At 32.4% G+C, this 19494-nt stretch overlaps 1 protein-coding gene and 1 pseudogene across 1 annotated transcript; one reads left to right on the top strand and one right to left on the bottom strand.

Annotated features, from left to right (window-relative positions):
• The first annotated feature begins 632 nt into the window (after positions 1-632).
• Positions 633-3080, top strand: LOC111211917 (annotated as a pseudogene).
• A 3282-nt stretch (positions 3081-6362) lies between these two features.
• Positions 6363-8019, bottom strand: LOC106379525 (transcription factor MYB117). The gene is made up of 3 exons (XM_013819455.3): positions 7608-8019; positions 6961-7389; positions 6363-6852 (listed from the first exon to the last, which is right to left on the bottom strand). The coding sequence occupies exons 1-3, from the start codon at positions 7990-7992 to the stop codon at positions 6605-6607; spliced, it is 1062 nt and encodes a 353-aa protein (XP_013674909.1). The 5' UTR covers positions 7993-8019; the 3' UTR covers positions 6363-6604.
• Between the last annotated feature and the right edge of the window lie 11475 nt (positions 8020-19494).

Here is a 19494-nt window from a genome sequence, read left to right on the forward strand (position 1 = left end):
TTCACAAGGGGCTGGTTGTAATTTCAATAGTCTTTTAGGTTACTTTTGCATTTGATTCAAGTTTGGGTTTACCTTTGTGTTTGAGATCAATTTGTGAGTCATATTTGGCAATTTTTCCGAATTGTAAATCTTCTTCAATGTTTTAGGTTCCGAACACTCATAAGTTCACCTGAGCTCCACGCAACACGAACCCTAATCGGGAACACAGAGGATTTCCTCTACGTCTGCTTAGACCTTAACAAGAATAACACTAAACCTCGCTGGTTCACACTTTCAAAGATCCCCAAACAACAGAAACTCATACCAATCTCTCTGACTCACTACAAAGTTCATAATTCATCATCGGTTTTTTCAGTTGGTTCAGCGATTTACATGATCGGAGGCTTCCAGAAGAGCAAGAGAATCAGAAACGTGTCGATCCTCGAGTGTGGAACTCATCAGTGTCGTAGGCTCCCCAAATTGCGAGTACCTCGAAGAACTCCGGAAGTGTACACGGATATATGTAGTCCACGGTAACATCTATGTGGTTGGAGGCAGCAGGAATAATAAGGATTTTGGAGAGGTTTACAATCCAAAGATCCAAACGTGGGAGCTGTTATCGCCGAGTGTGTGTGGATCTAGATGGATTGAAAAAGTGTGCCCCCTTGAACATTTGTACAGTAGACGGAGATAATAACGTGAAACAAATATTTGGTGTGCAGAGATTTCGTTTGAGATGCGACCTTGCTTGCTTCCTCCGGGATTACAGTTTGATGAGCTTTGGGGATTTGTGGAATGGTTTAAGAGTGTGTTTACCTTTGATGGATGTGATTCTGGTTATGACTTCTTTCTACATCCTGCTATTGTCACACTTTGATTGATCCCATTCATGCATTCTCTTATTTTAGTTTTATGTAATTTTTCTCCTTCCTTTTCTTGCTGTTCTTTTAATCATTTGCTTCAATTAATACATACCTATTTATTACAGTATTTCTTTTGACAACACAAAGCATGATTTATTTAATTTTGCTTTTTGTATTCCCGTTAGTGTACACCAAATTGCATCTATAAAGTTGCGTTTACACAATGTCAATACATGAAATAGATTATGGATCGTTGAGTATGGTATAATGGTGCTTCGGTGGCGCTCCGGTAACCGCCCAAGAGGACACTGTGGCGCCGGAGAAGCTAGAAACGAGAGTTAGAGAGAGGTTAGTGAGAATTGATTTTATTTGTGTCCCTTCTAAGTATAAATTATGAGGTCTTCTAAGGTCTAACTCTCTATGCTTTATTATCTCCTATTAATCAATATAAAGAGTATATAGCTTTAATAACCAAACAATTTGACGTGGCAAATGAATGAAATCTTATGAGTGGCACAGAAAGAGATATCAAAAAGAGCTGAAAGAGATTTCAGAAAAGCTCACTTTTATTGCAACAACATGTGGCTCTCCCATCTCTACATGTCCCCACACTTTTTTTCTCCCTGTGTGGCTCTGTGCGATCCATTAATACCAACCCCATACTTCTTACACATATATACTCGTCTCACATCTTCTGTTAAAGAATAACACACATACCATCAAATCAATTTCTGCTTCACTTGCAAAGATTAGTATGTCTGAACTTAGAGATACTTCGATAAAATTGTTTGGGTGGACAGTTACATCTTCTCTGTCTCCTGTTCTTAAAGATTATTTAGATCACAGCATGGAGTATTCTTCCTCGTCTTCTTTTCCCTCTCTTGGACTATACATGGTATGTTTCAGAGTTGAATATTAACATGTTTTCTATTTTCTTAGAACCTGAGAAATGTGTTCAAGGTGACTTAATATCAATATGTACTGTTAGAGCTTTTGCTTGTAGAATGAGCCGAATATATATTAAGATTTGTATTTATTCGTTCACATAATTAAAAGGAAGAGGAAACCGTAGAGATAAAAATGTACTCATTCTTCTTAAGGCTTTAAAAGCTCATCTAAATTCACAAGCAAATGCTAAAAATTTGAATATTTTTTTCTAATCTTTATCAGATTTAAAATAGTTTCATGATGTTAGTTCTAATCCAAGTTCCTCGAAATTTTCAGATGAACAACCAATCTGCTACTGACAACAGTGAACAAGACGATACAACTCTTCAGATGTCATCTGACCTTAACAAAGAGTCAAAAGAAACATCTGAGAACAACTACGACAAACACAGCGAGATCACAACAACAACAACTACATCGGAAGAGAAAACAACTGAACTGAAGAAACCAGACAAGATTCTTCCGTGTCCTAGATGCAACAGCGCAGACACCAAGTTCTGTTACTACAACAACTACAACGTTAGCCAGCCACGTCACTTCTGCAGAAACTGCCAGAGGTATTGGACTTCCGGTGGATCCATGAGGACCGTCCCGGTCGGTTCAGGCCGTCGCAAGAACAAAGGATGGGTTTCCACAGATCTCATTGACATCAATTCCAAGAATAATAGTAACGATTACAATAGCTCCTCGACTAAGATTCTCAGCTTTGAGTCTTCGGACTCTTGGGTTAGTGAGAAAGGTCAGCATCGATCAAGCGATTCAAAGATGACAGCAGATTCTGTTTCCCAAGATTTCAACAAGTTCCAAGGGTTTCTTCCTGCGCAAGTAACATCCTCTGTTTCGCCTCCTTGGCCTTATCATCAGTACCCTCTAAACCCTAGTTTCTACCACATACCCGTCTGTTGGGGATACACGGTACCAGTTTCCTCTACTCTAGAGACTTCCACATGTCTAGGAAAAAGGACAAGAGGCGAAGCTTCACACGAAAATGTTAGAGAGCAAAGACACTTCCGTGAGAGCAAGGTTAAATTCACCCTCTGAGAGTATTAATGATGAAGTAAGCGTTGCTACGCGAGAAGACAGAGCAATTCAGCATTTTTCATTAATGGATCTACAACAAAGAGCAACAACAGGGAGAGCATGTAACGTCAAACATATACTAAAATAGAATAATTGTACATGTGTTTATTCAAGAAGAGAGATTCAGTAGCGTATTGTTTTGCTACCTTGTAGAAGAAAGAAAATGTAGATACTTTTTGTTTGTGTGAAAAAGCTGAAGATAACTATTAATATCCATCTTATTTATATGGCACAGTAATCCTTTTGTGCATTACCCTAACGGATGGATATGCTGAAGTTATGGTGTCTTCTTCGGTAAATGTGGTTCTAAGATAACCTTTATTTCATTATTTGTCCTAGTGTATAGAATAATTCGAGAGAAGAGTAAAGAAAAGATGAGTATGCAGTTTATGTAAAGGAGAAAAAGGCAGAGCATCTTAACTTTCTGTCTTTTGGTTATATAATCCAATCTAGTTGTCATAGAAGAAAAGCCAAGAGGGGAGCATATAGTCTCTTTCTTTGTAAAAGAAAAGTATATAAAGGAAAAAAGTAAATACACTTAAAATCATTTTTCTTTCTAATGATTTTGTATTTTCACAAATGTGGATCATCTCTTTTGACGAGTATTCCCGCAGATGGAGGATCATCAGTTTGCGTGGATACTATGGTATATCTGGAAAGGAATGAATAATAAAGTTTTTAGTAATTTGAATATAGATCCTCGAGATACGCTCAAATTGGCAGAAACAGAGTCAACACTCTGGGCTGAGGCACATGTACTAAAGGAAAACAAGAGAGTATTACTGGTCGAGCCTACAACCCTTCCATTGATCCCAGGAAGATGGTACTTCACAGATCGCTCTTGGAAGGAAAATGATACTTTCTCAGGACAAGGTTGACTTAGTACTTTAGAAGGTTTTGATGGGCTGTTGGGGGCGAGGAATGTCCGGGCTTGTCTCACTCCTCTGCATACGGAGACAGAAGCTTTACTGTGGGCAATAGAATGTATGAAAAACTTACATTAATTTCAGGTTACATTTGCAACGGATTGTTCTCAATTGGTGAAGATGGTTTCAGAACCAGAAGAATGACCAGCATTTGCAAATTATTTGGAAGATATCAAGACTCTGAGAGAAAGTTTCATTAGATCAGAGATCATCTATGTACCAAGGACGCAAAATTCAAAGGCGGATAGTCTAGCACGCAGTGTTAGGAAACACTCGTCTTTCGTCGTTCACATGGATCAGGATCTCCCGGTGTGGTTCACAGAGTCAATACGAGTCTGTAATTGATGACAAAAAAAAAGATTTTGTATCTCCACTACTTTTTACTTTCAGTCCATGCAAACATTCCAATCTTCCTATCAAAGGAGAAATATACCCTTTTCCTTTGTTTATGTATATAAAGAGAGTGATGCTAGGAAATGTTTTTATTCTTAGCAAGAAATATTTACATGAAATTTATTAAACACAATACATATTTCAATTTTCTAAATATACATGTTTCTCAGTTAGCATTAAATATTGTCTTGTACTTCTGTCCCCGGAATCAGGGTCAGTCATAGGCCAAGCCTAACGAAAAATTCGCCTTAGGCCCCCAAAAATTTTGGAAAAATTTAGATCCTCAATTTATTGAAATCTTTACTAAATCGTCTAAGACCCCCAAAATCTCAGGACCGACCCTGCCCGGAGTCATATTAAACACATAAATACAATAGAACATCTATAAATTAATAATGTTGGGACTTTGAAATTTTATTAATTTATAGAGATATTAATCTACAAAAGTTTCCTTATATAGATTTCTTATTTTAAGATATATTTATTCTAAAAATATTTGATTTTAGTGTATAGACCTTAATTTTTATTTTTTAAAATTTGACATTTATATTAATTTTATTATATTATTTGATGTATATAAAATGTATTGCATAGAACTTAAATATGGTTTTAGATATAATATTATTAAATCTCATTAAAAATATATTAACCGCAAAGAAAATATAAAGATAATTTCATTATGAATACAATATAATAATAGGTTCTTACTTATATAAAATATATATACATATAAATTATTAATTTATAATTTTATTGGGATCATATATTTACATATAATTTTCTAAAAATTATTATTTATTATTTTATCAATTTATGTCAAATTTTGAACCGATCCAAATTGAAACTACCAAAATTTATTAATTTATAGAAACTATTGATTTATCGAGTATTTATAGAGGTTTTCGAACATGTCTCTCTTTTAGACGAACAAAAAAAGCCGACAAGAAGTCTTGGAAAGGAATAGGTCCAGAAGGGTTTAGGGGTTTAGGCCCAATGGGCCAATCGGAACTCCCGAACGGCGTTCGTAAATCACGAATTGCAAACCGACTTGTTTTTGGCGAGGAACTTTTGCAAGCGTACTGTGTTCGCTCCCTCCCGGTCTTGTTGAGAAGACTTCCGAAAGAAAAAGAAATATGTTGCCATTTCACAAACTACTCTAATCTTTACTGCGCTAAGTACCAAAGGGGAATTCTACAAAATGCAAATTTCTGTGGTCGTATTTTAAAATATAAAACCTGGCAACAATAGGGAATTCGGAATTACTCATGTTATATGACAAATTGACAATGAAACCAATGCATCATTAGTGTGGACAATGAAATGCCTAACACCTTAATTTGTACTTTATGAACATTCACACCATGAAAATATATACTATGTGGAATAAAAAGTTCAAATAGGCAGTGTTGCACGTGAGCACAATTTAAAAAATGATCACAACATGATTATTAGTGAGAATGGCGAAATTACATTGGTGGATCACAGATTTTTAAACGAAGACGATGTTTTTTGAATTAGAAATCAAAAATGTATAGGTTACGAATGGAAATAGATATTTTTAATCGCCACTATTAACTTTGACGTTTTTGGTTGAGATAGATCAATATTTACTGTAAAATTTTTAGTATATAATGATATGATAAATTAACATAATCTTCAAATATAAGTTTTCTACTTTACAAAGTCAAAAATGAATAACCATTTTGACTACACCTTTTAAAAACTATGAAAACCTACATTTACTAATATAATACTAAAATAACAAATATTCAAAACCAAAACTAAGTTTACTACAAGAAACATGCAAGTATTCTTTTATATCAAAAACATGAAAATATATAAATATAAGAAATTAGTAGGCATGTGGGTCCGCGTGACATGAGAGAGAGACAAATAGATAAGAAGCTTGAAGAGTAGGAAAACGGTTTGGAGGGAAGAAACAAATGCAATGTGTGTGTGAGATTTGGTTAGCATGTTTCATGTTTGGCCTTTCTGTTGCACAATCTCTGCCTCAATCTTTTGACAGTTCCTCATCTTCGTCTCTTTCTCCAACTCTTCACAACTACACTCTTTTAATTTCGCTTCTCTCTCTTTCTATTTGTTTTTTCTCATCACATCTTTAGCATATTTTACGTATCTGTATCCCTTTTTCTTTTACCTTTTCTTAAAACAATCTCCTAAGTTAAGAAATTACCATAGAGTTACTATAATACCGATATTTATATAAATAAAAAAATGACATTTGAAATTTTATCAAATGTTATACATTACACGGCCAACAACAACAGTCTACATTTTACCAATAAACGCAAACACAAGGAATTTTGCTTTCGAGACGTAAAGATAACTTCTTGCTTTTCTCTAACCAAATTAAAAACAGTCATTAACTCATTATTACACCACTTTGTTCAAGTTTCATGACGTCCCCAAGCCAAGAAAATCGAAAAAATGTGGTTGCTGCTTAGCCGTCTCCACCACCTCCTCATCTTCACCTTCCATTCCGATCCAACTCCTTGGCTCATTTGGCACTCCTTTCTCGTGGCTCGTAGAGTCGATGTACGGATAATCATACAACCCTTCTGACATGACACCAACATTATCGCCGCCCATTATTTGGTTGCCAAACATACTCACAACCATTGGAGTCTCATTGCTCTCATAACCTGAATGTACACACACCAAAAACAAAAACCACACCAAAAAATCAAAATAAGCAAGGGAGAAAGATAATGGAAAAAAATTGATGGGAGAAAAGAAGAGCAATTGAGAACCTTGAAAACAGTGGAAAGGCAACACAAGCTGGTTATGGTCAGGCGTGATAGACGCATTATTAACCAAATGATGAGTCAAATTAAACTCGTGGAAAGGCTGAGTAAAGTAATGATGAGTGGAGATAAAAGAGTGGTGATTAGGGTTAGGGCTAGGATGATTAGAAAGATGAGGTTTAAGTGGATTATTAATCATGAGCTTCCTCCTACGGTAAGCAGAGGAGTGTTCTCTATACTTACGAGCCATGATAACATGCCAATGGTTCTTGACAGAGTTATCAGTCCTACCAGGAAATAGCCTCGCAATCATTGCCCATTTGTTACCATAAAGCCTATGCGCTTGCATAAGTCTCTCTTCTTCATCCTCCGTGAAAGCTCTTCTGTTTATCCTCGGGTCCAATTGATTAAACCACCGAAGTCTACAGCTCTTCCCTTTTAACCCAAAAAAAATCAAAATCAAGTTACTAAAGACCACATCGTTACTTCCTTACCAAGAAGTCCCATTAAAATATTTTTTTCTTTTAAGATTTGATTTCGTTACCAGATCTTAAATAAAGCTCATATCTTTGATTGACCCAGATGCATCAAACATATTGATGTTAAAGAAATTTTGAAAAAACCATTATAAAATATTTGATTTAATAAATTACCTGATCTTCCTTGAAGCTTTTCAGCTATGAGGTTCCAATTTTGTGGACCGTAAATGGCGACAAGCTCTTTGAGTTTAACATCTTCAGCTGGTCTCCAGTGTCCTCTCCCCAAGACCGACGGTTTTGAAGACGAGGAAGACCAAGACTGTCCACTATTTGTCGTCTCCTTCTTACCGCTCTCATTGTTACTATAATTAGGGTTATGATTATTACTCCCTTCTACGTTATCTCCAACAGGACTCTTCAAGATATCAAACTCATGACTTGTGTTGCAGCGACGATGATGTTGAACGTTAATGTCGTTGAAAGGGAAGTCCCAAGGAGAAGCTTCTCTCCTCGCGGCGGCGACCTCATCCGTCCGCCATTGCTTTTCCAAAATAAACATGACGTTTCTGTTTTGAGAGAGAGGAAATGAAACAAGAGAGGGAGATGTCACGTCAGATTTAGACCATCAAAGGAGGAGAAAGACTATGCGGTGCATTTGCGTATTATAGATACACGTACGTAAATGTGTGTCAGAAATCTATATTTTAATAAAAATATAATAATATCTTATTTGTAATATGCTGTGTGTTACGTATGGCTTTAGGTATGTGCGTGTATGTACATGTCGCGACCGTGTTTTCTGTCGACTGTTAAAATGGGTTAAGGACTGTTGTCACGGATTGATTCAAACAAATATAGTTATTTGCATTTATTTTATTTTTTTGCCAAAATGTGAATTTCATATAAATATGAGAAGGATTTGTAAATTTACAAAAGGGGGGAAAAACTATGCTAAGTTAGCTAAGCCAAAAAATAAACAGAACTAAGCTAGCGACAAAACTTCCTAAAATAGATAGATAGCTACTCAAATCTGAACCATTCCTGCATCAGGGGTTGGAATAGATCAGTCTTCCTTCTTCCTAGAATTGCATCCCGGATGATGCGGTCAATCCTCTTGAAGATAACCTCAGGCGACTGAGACACTCCATCATGCAGCCGCTTGTTTCTCTCCATCCAAATCGTTGATATGGTGACCTGAGCAACCATGCGCTTGAGCGTTAAGCTCACCACCGTGTCTTGCAAACTCATCCATTCCGAGAAGGCAGTCCAAGTGTGGAACCCCCAATGGGAATATCCAAGACGAAACATGACAGATGCCCAAATTGCTTCACTCACCTCGCACTGCAGGAACAAATGGTCCCTACTTTCATCCAGCAAGCTACATAGACAGCAAGATGAGGGGATGTTCATGCCCCACTCAACCAGTCTCGATCTTGTAGGTAAACGATCCTGAAACGCTACCCAAGTTGTGAAAGCGTGTCTAGGGATGTGACCTTTGAACCAAATGTTCATAGTCCAGGTCTGCTCCAAGGCTCTGTTTCTCACCATACTCCAAGTTTTTCTAGTGGAGAAGTTCTGTATCTCAGTTCCATCTATCTCCCACACATAAGAGTCTTCAATGGAGCTTAGTGAGGGGAGAGGAATGGTGGTGAGATGTGTGTGAAGCTCTTCTGCAGCCGGAGATCGAGCTCCTCTAAGGAGCCATCCATTTATGTTACACGCCTGCGCAACTGAAGCTAGCTCGTGTATTTGCAGTTCTCTTGGGCCTAGATCACCAAATCGTTGTATAAGAGGACCCAGGGGCGTCCACTGATCATACCAAAAACTTATTTGTTGACCGTTACCCACCCTTGCTTTTAAGAACCCTGCAGCCAGACCTCGAAGAGACAGTAGAGATCGCCAGGAAGATGATGTATATTTGGCTTCATCTATTGCCCAAAAACTTTCACCTTTCATTCGATATTCTTTAACCCAAGCTGCCCATAGCGAGTCCTTAGCTGTGAAAAGTCTCCAGATCAGCTTGAGGTAAAGCGTTTTGTTCCATCGACCAATGTCTCGAAGACCTAATCCACCCTCATTCTTAGGGAGAGTCACCGTCTTCCAAGCTACTTTGGCAATACTTCTCTTTGTTTCTGTGCCACCCCAAAGGAACTGAGAGCAAAGGGATTCAACCTTTTTTATGCAGTTCTTTGGAAGAATGAAAGCCGTGGTCCAGAAGCTTATGGATCCATAGATAACTGAAGCTAAGAGCTGTCTCCTTCCTGCAAATGAGAGAGCTCTAGCTGACCAGCAATTGAAGTTTGAGGCTATCTTTTCAATTAAAGGCCTGTAGTCATGGAGCCGCAGCTTCCTATACATAAGCGGAAGACCTAGGTAGCGAATAGGCATTGATCCCATTGTGAACCCAAGTCGAGAGATTTCTGAGGCTTCCTGATTGTTCAGACCAACAGTAAACAGCTCTGTCTTCGCCTTATTCATCCTCAGTCCTGACCAGAGAGCAAACTCCTCCATTGTATCAGCGATGCATTTCACAGACTTAGGTGTCCCATCTGTGAAGATCATCAGATCATCAGCAAAAGATAGGTGCGTGACTTGAAGAGATGAGGTATTTGGGTGAAAGCCAATGGAGCCGTCTAGAAATTTCCTCTTCAACTGTTGCGTGAAGACCTCCAGAGCAAGGACAAATAGGTAGGGCGAGAGGGGGTCGCCTTGCCTGAGGCCTCTAGTGCCCCTGAAGTAGCCACAAGGTTCACCATTTATGGCAACAGAGAATCGCGTAGTTGTTAGGCATTTCTTGATCAGGTTTCGAAAAACCCGAGGAAATTCCAAAGCTTCTAGGGTATGAAGAACGAACTCCCAGTCAAGGGTATCGAACGCTTTCTGAAGATCAACCTTGAGCATGCATCGTTTTGAGATTTTTTTCCAGTTGTAGCCTGAAACGAGCTCAGTAGCTAGGAGCACATTTTCCACCAGCAAGCGACCAGGAACAAAAGCTGACTGAGAGGAGGAGATTAAATTCGGGAGGTGGTCTTTTAATCTATTGGATAATAGCTTTGAAGCCACCTTGTACACTGTGTTGCAGCAAGCAATTGGTCTGAACTCAGAGATCTTGTTGGCATTGGTCTTTTTTGGGACCAGGATAAGGAGAGTTGCATTCCATTGCTGTAGCAGTTCCCCCGTACTCAAGAATTCTTTTACAGCAGCTATTAAGTCTCGGCCAACCACCTTCCAATTTCCCTTGAAGAACTCAGCGGGGTAGCCGTCAGGTCCAGGAGACTTGTTCTTAGGAAGAGACAAGAAAGCCTTTTCAATGTCAAGATCGGTGAATGGTGCATCAAGAGAGGCAATGGCTTCGGCCGAGCATCTAACTTGCATAATCGACGCAATGTCAGTAGGAGTAGATGTTGTAGTTGAGTTGACAACACCCAAGAGATTCTGGAAGTAGTTGACTGCATGAGTTTTTATCCCCTCTAGGGAATCAATTACCCGGCCATCATCACTAAGCAGAAAATGGATATGGTTTTGGGATTGTCTTGCTCGGATAGCACGGTGGAAAAAGGCGGTGCCTGCGTCACCATCAACCGACCATTGTAATAAGTCAGTGCATATGTAGTATTATTACTATTTGTTATAATTATTACGGGTGTGTAAAAAGAGACGGTTTCAATATATATAGCGAAGCAAGTATTTTCCAAAATCATTTAACAAAAAAAAGTATAAAAAATCAATATATAATTTTTCATGTTATCTTTTATTTTTATCTTCACGTATTGTAAGATACCAGTTCAAACATGAGAGAAAAATCATGGATTATAACAAAAAGAGTTAACATGTGGTTAACTGTCGACCCAAATAGTATTAATGCGGTGAACATCTTGAACAAAATCCAAACAAATCCTACGTTTCTGCTGAATTTAATCCTCTTTTTATCAATGCTTGATATATATGTGCAAAATGACAAGGGTAAAAGAAGCAAATGAGATGAAAGAAAAGAACTGAAGCACAACTATACCTTACCAAAAAGGATGAAAGCAAAAGAGGGAGTTGAACCAATGCTCGGACAACTTGTTCTTCTCATTTCATTTTCTTTAAACTTTTTAATCTCCACTTGTATCTCTTTCCTTTTTCTAATGTATTTACTACAAATAATTATTCCTGCTATTTTATAAAACCTCCCACCAAATAAGCTTGATTTTCATATAGATTGTATGTTTTCCTGTTGTGATGTTTTTAGCAGTCTAATGACTTCTATTAACCAGATACTACAAAATTATAGATTTGATTGATTTTATATACGCCGGTATGGTTTTTTCTTGGAATGGGCGTTCGGGTACCCATTCGGGTCCGGTTCGGGTTTATTCGAGTTTCGGGTTTTCGGAGTTAAAGATTTCAGCTCCATTCGGGTATTTCTAAATTTTAGTTTGGGTTCGGTTCGGATATTTTTGGGTTCGGTTCGGGTTCGGATAATCCATTTAAGTGATTTTTAAAATTTTAAAATTTAATATGTAGTTTAAATTTTTCTAAATCTATAAATAAAATACTCTATTACATATAAATATGAATAACATATGTGAGAATACTTAAACTTAACATAAAAATTTGTTTGGTTTGAATATTTTGATAGAGAATCAGTAGATATTTCAAGTATTTTTGGTGTTTTGAGTATATTTTAGCTATTTTAGATATTTACTTTTGACTATTTATATATATATTCAAGTATTTTACACAACTTAAAAGTATTTTATATATTTTGGATGTTTTTAATATACATTAAATCTAAAAATAATTAATATATTTAGATATGTAAATTTATTTTGGATACATTCGGGTACCCGAAATACTTCTGTTCGGATCAGATTCGGTTTCGGTTCTCTGGATACCAAAATTTTGAAGCCGTTCGGATATTTAATCAATTTTGGTTCGGACTCGATACTACATTTTTGGATCAGATTCGGTTTGGTTCTTTAAATTCGGGTTCCATAAATCACCAAAATGCATTAAATTCTAAGAGAAGCGAATATAAGTAGTGAAACTTAAACAATATAACAACTTTGTTCTAGTATATTTTAGGCTAGCGGATCAGTGGATGTGTATAAGTATAAGTAATGAGCATGAATAATAACAAAACTAGGTTAAGACGCGCCTTGCGCGGAATCAACATTATATATATAAATTATTTTATGTATCAAATACTTTTACATATTATGAAATAATAAATATATATTAAATAATTAAAAGTCAGTAATTATTGAATATATAATAAAATTGGTGTGAACATATAAATCAATTTTATTAATCTAAAAATTATTTTTTTATATTTGATAGGATATGTTATTAAATTTAAATGATACTAACATAGATAATATATTTTAGTATATTTTTAATATTAATGTCTATTAAATGATGATTTCAACTCATATAGTTTTTTTGATCATTTGTATCTTTTATAGAAAAAAAAATTAAATTACTGATAATAAAATTTTCATTGTGAGATTAATAGTTTTAGTAATTTATAATTTAAAAAAAAATAAGTTGTCAATGATCGCTCAAAACTTTTATCAAAAAATTTGTTCAAAGTAAATTTTGAAATTAAAATATTATATTTTATATGGTTTATAGTTTAATTTAAAATGATATATATTAATCTTAATAATTAATTAAAATAGACTTTTTACTTATATAATTTTTGTAATCATTTGTATTTTGTCATAACAAAAAATTTAAATCATGGATCATAAAATTTGAATGCGAGACTTTGAACAATTTTAGTAATTTATAGCCGTTTGGAAAAATTCAAAATATAACATATACATAAAAATCTAAAATTTTATTATATGGTTATTGTGATTGTTTAATTTATTTAATAGTTTAAAATTAAACAAATATGATAGAAGATACACTATTTTTTTATCAAATCTTTATTATTCAAAATCATTAATTGTCATATGTATTTTAGCCACATTAGGCAATTCCGTAAGTTTTATTTAATGAAATAATAATGTACATTAATGATGAATTTATTGTTAGTTTAATAAAAAGCTTATTATATAATTAGATGAACCAACATATTTCTCTAATAATTCTAATAATCATTTTAGTGATGACAAGTGGCTAAAAAAAAAATTGTAATATTTTTTAAATAATATAAATGGGATAAAATAAATAACAGAGCATGAATAATAACAAAATAAAATAAATAATCTGTTATTAAGACCTTTTCGTATTTGACCAGAAACCCCAATTGGCAGACGTAGCCATTAAATACTAATATCAGATTCAAAGGGTCGCAGACTAGCAGTGCACGCAGTACGATCTTCCTGCACATAGATTAACCGAACGCACTGCATATATATTTTTCTCTTCTCCATTCTTTTAATCGGTTAATCACTTTGGAATACATATTTATAATGCATACATGAATATGTAATTTGTGGAACAGAAGTTATGCAGCGTTATTTGATTTTTTATTTGGCAAAACCAGCATTTATAATAATTACAGTACAATTATTTTCTTGCCATTTAATGTAAAACTAGGTTAAGATCCGCGACTTGCGCGGAATCAACATTATATATAAAAATTATTTTATGTATCAAATATTTTTACATATTATAAAATAATAAATATATATTAAATAATTAAAAGTCAGTAACTATTAAAAATATAATTAAATTGGTGCGAACATATAAATCAACTGTATTAATCCAAAAAAAAAATTTATTTGATAAGATATGTTATTAAATTTAAATGATACTAACATAGATAATATATTTTAGTATATTTTTAATATTAATGTCTATTAAATGATGATTTCTACTCATATAGTTTTTTTATCATTTGTATCTTTTATAGAAAAAAATTTAAATTACGGATAACAAAATTTTTATTGTGGGATTAATAGTTTTAGTAATTTATAATTTTAAAAAAAAATAAGTTGTCAATGATCGTTCAAAACTTTTTTCAAAAAATTTGTTCAAATTAAATTTTGAAACTAAAATATTGTATTTTATATGGTTTATAGTTTAATTTAAAACGATATATATATTAATCTTATTAATTAATTAAATTAGACTTTTTACTTATATAATTTTTGTAATCATTTGTATTTTGTCATAACAAAAATTTTAAACCATGGATCATAAAATTTGAATGTGAGACTTTTAACAGTTTTAGTAATTTATAGCCGTTTGTAAAAATTCAAAATATAACATATGCATAAAAATCTAAATTTTTATTATATGGTTATTGTGGTTGTTTAATTTATTTAATAGCTTAAAATTAAACAAATATGATAGAAGATACACTATTTTTTATCAAATCTTTATTGTTTAAAATTATTAATTGTCATATATACTTTAGCCACATTAGACAATTTCGTAAATTTTATTTAAGAAAATAATAAAATACATTAATGATGAATTTATTGTTAATTTAATAAAAAAACTTATTATATAATTAGATGGACCAACATATTTCTCTAATGATTCTAAGAATGACATGTGGCTACATACTAGTAATGACATGTGACTACAAAAAGAAGTTGTTTCTCAAATAATATATAGGGGATCAGAAAATTGGGAAACCATACTACTATGTTTTTTTTTCCTGTAACGAAACTTAACAATCCAAAAAAAAAACTTAACAATTCAACTGACAAGAGCCAGCCAGTGTGGGGGCGCCCCCAAACTCCCTTCTTCTTTTGTTTTGTTCGAATCCATCTTTGTTACTTTGTTAGTAATCTAGTACTACCGCTGGATTTCTATTCATCACCGCGTCGATTTTTTTTTTATTATTATTATTATTATTATTATTATTTCGATTTATTATTAAATCATAAGTTTTCTTTAATGCCTATGGATTTCTTAATGAAACCATGCCAGATGTTTACATAGCCCTTCTTCATAAAGGGAGAGTTGAGATAACTTGGAGGATAAAAGGAAATCATGTACTTACAAGTTTATCAAAACGAAAACTGAAGAAGCATGCAGTCATATGGGACCATGCGTTTATGGGACAATGCGTTATGCAAAAAAAAAAAAACATATGGGACAAGCATGGAGCTAATAACTCAGTATGAGTTTTCTTTCTTAAAATTTTTAGATGCTTTCAATACATATAAAATATTGTAACTACACATCATATCAAATGTTAACAATACATCTGAATTCAAAATATTTGTATCGGATGCAATTTCACAGGACACTGCAAGTTATTAAAAACTAAAAATCCGTCTCGGTTCAATTGGCAGTAGTTTTGGCCTAAAATAATATAGTAACGGCTAACGAATGGCGGAGATGATGAACACGTGCACAATAAGGGTAAACATAGGATCCATTTCAATTCAAAAGAAGTCCTTTCTCTTCAACTGTGATGCGTCCCCATGGCCCGATTTTGGCGTGTGATGTCGCACAAACATCACGTGTATTCTTCTTATTGTACAACACACACGCACGATCACAATAAATTTATCGAACAATCACAAACGTTTTAGGGAATATGGTTGCTTTGGTTCGGTTTAGAGTAAAATGAGAAAAGAGAATACTAACCAAACAAAGTTGAACTAATTTGGGTTTTTATTTGATACTTCAGTAGGTAAGTTGGAGAAGTCAGCCGCATGAGCATTTACTCATAAACAGAGATTCAATGCTAGTATTGGTTAGTGCACGACAAAATATCTGTAAATTTTGATTCGATTCGGTATACGTTTTAATTAAGCGAAAATTTGATATCCATAATTATAAAAAACAAAGAAAATATCAATATGTAATATCCGTAAAAAATGAAGCAAATCACAAATACTAATATTTTTAGAAACGAATATCCGATACGATCCGTTATATGCATACATACACATATATTTAAAGAATTATGTATATCTCATTATTATAAATATTATATCTTATGTAAGTTTTATAATATTTTTATTTATTATTTTTGAAATTAGAGTTTAAAAAGTAAATAAATTTTTGCAATAAAATATTACTACCTTATATTATTTTGGATTTTGTTTATTTATAATTTTTATTTTATTTGTATGGATCGAATGGATCAAATCATATAGATAATCTATATTATTAAAACTGAAATACTTTTTGATACTGTTTGGAAACATAGATAAAATTGTTTGGAAACATGAATATTAGTATAAAAAAGTATTGTGTCTTACTAACAATTTCATTAATATAATTACATTAATTGTATTTCCATATTTCACTCATTCTAACAATTTCATTAACAATATTACATTAACAGTACATGACATCATTAATTATATTATCATAATAATAATAGTGCAGATTTTTATTTATTAGTTAATTAACATTAACTTTGTGCCAACTATAAAATAAAAAATGTAAAATAACTTGATCTTGCGTATGGTTAAACGTTTGTTTTAGTTTTTTTTACTGAAACGTTTTTTTTTTAATTTTAGTTTCAATCGGTGAAAAATTACGTAGTCAAAAACATAATTCAAAGACATGTTTTGTAAATAAAATAATAACTTAAATCAAAACGAAAAAAATGTATTACATTTACTGTCACTTAATTTTTCACTCAATATAATTATTTTACTAAATAAAAAAATATTTATATTTCAGTTGATTTAGCTAAATACATAGAAAAAGTTTTTTTATTAGTTTATAAAATCAGTTACACATGAATATCGGCTATCCATTTAGATAAGGGTTGTTCTTTTCAGGCATTGTTTTTTTTTTGGAAATTAGGTCTCGATTGAATATTATAAATTGGAAAAATTACCAAAACGGAACAAAAATTAAGGATGGTTGTCCACTTAGTATAATACAATCACTAAGTTGTTCTTTTAGTATAATATTTTTCATAATCTCAAAACTAATCTTTCATTAATCAATTTAAACACAAATTAAAACAAATTTTTAAAAGTTTAATGAAAAAGGCAAAAATAAAAGGTTTTAGAAAGGCAAAAGAAATGTTTTTTTTTGTTTATAAAAAAGAGAACAAAAGACACCAAATATCCTGTAACCCTAATTTTTTTTGGTTTCTCTACCTCTCTCTCTCGAGAGAGGAACAAGACGGATTTTGTGTCTTCTCCGGTGAAACCAAAATTCCCTTCCAGTGTAACCTCTTCGTCTGTACCCTTGCACCAAATTTTCAAACACACATGTTGTATAGATATGCATCATAGAACAAGAGTTTGTGAAAATCACAAAGCAAACTATGGAAAAATCATAGATTGATGAAGAAGAAAATAAAATTTTCTTTTTTTTTCGATATTTTGACAAAGCAAATTGATCAAAACACATTTTTGAAAGTTAGAATATTTTTAGAATATTTTCTTAACTGAAACTTCCTTAATTTTCGAAAAATAATTTTTTTTATTCGTAGAAGACATCTTTTACACTATGTAGAACCATGAAAAAAATCTTGAATGCAATTTCTACCGCATGTAGACGTTCGTATTGTGTTTAGATTGACTTGTTTATTCAAGAATTCGTTTTCTACTAACTCATTTTCGCACAAGACGAATTCTACTTTTAGTCGAACGTAAATTTTTAAAAAAATATTTATCAAAATTTTCAACAAAAAAATATATTTGTTTTTGTATATGGGTGTTTTATTAATTTTTTTATTTTTAATAATTGCTTTGATTATAAAACTATTTATTTCATTAAGTTTTAGAAATAGAAAAGGTAAAAGGAATACACGATGGACAAAAATGATTTTATACCAAAGGGACAACCATCCTAAATTTTTGTTCCGTTTTGACAATTTTCTCTGATAAATTTATTTGAGGGTTTAGTTGGATCATTTTGGATTTGGATGAGTTCGGTTATGATGTATAAGAACTTAATAATATCTAAATAACAAATGTATCTGAAACGGGTTCGAATATTTATACCAAAAATAATCGTATTACTTGATTAGATCAAGGTCTTTTGAGTACAATTAAATATATTACGATTTATCTAAAATATATAACATTAATTTTAAAAAACAAATATTAACGAATAAAAATGTAAGAAATATTATCGGCGCACGTGCGGAATCAATCTCTAGTTGATTATTAAAATGAAACCGATCGAATCACGAATAAAAAGCTGGGAAATTCGATTTTTGCCTATCCACTATTGATATATCCAAAATATTAAGGGATAATTTGCAAAATAACCTATTTAGGATTTGAAATTTGATAATTGCATTTTCTATTTTAACTTTTGAAAAATACACTTTCTTAATTATGATTTGACCTTTTTACCCAAGATATAATTCAAAATTAATATATAAATTCGAAATTAATAAAATAATATCATTAAAATTAGATAAATATGTGTGTTGAGATAAATATGTTATTTTACCATTTAAATTTTACAATAACAAAGATAAACATGTGAATTATGACTTGTTTTGACTTTATCATGAAATTTATACATATTTCCCTTTATTTTGTTTTTTTCAACTTATATAAACAAGTCACGTTGTTAAAAAAGAAAAGCAAGTCGCGTCTTGCGTTCTTTAATTTTTTCCAAAATAAAAAAAATAAATTTAAGATATATTAAAAAAGATATGGGAGATATTGTGTAGTATATTTAAAAGATATTCCCAATTCTCTAACGATTTTCTTTTAAAATATATTTTTTAATTTTTTTAATAGGAATTGATAAATATTAAAATTGGGCAATTTGGTAAATTTATATATAGATAAGTGTATTTTTCAAAAAAACTTAAACAAAGGTGTATTTTTCAAATAATATTCTTATTGAAGTGCATTTATCCAAATTTTCCCAAATATTAACTCGTAACTTCAATATCCATTATTTATGACCGAAGATAACTTATAGATTTTAATAGTCTTCGTTAAGTTATAAGTTTGAACGCCTTAGCCGATTGCAACTCTTTCACACTATAATATAACTAAAATTTGATAAAAGTATTATTTTTATAAAACTATCGTAACTGAAGATAAATACGATTAAATTTCACGTTGGTGAAGTTAAAATTCTACTAGTATTTAAAAAGTATATGCCCCCTTGTTCTCTCTCTCGCTTTGATCTGTAGTTGTGATTTGTAGGCATTTTTTCTTGCTGT

Source organism: Brassica napus, chromosome C8 (assembly GCF_020379485.1).
Source record: "Brassica napus cultivar Da-Ae chromosome C8, Da-Ae, whole genome shotgun sequence".
Lineage (NCBI taxonomy): Eukaryota > Viridiplantae > Streptophyta > Magnoliopsida > Brassicales > Brassicaceae > Brassica > Brassica napus.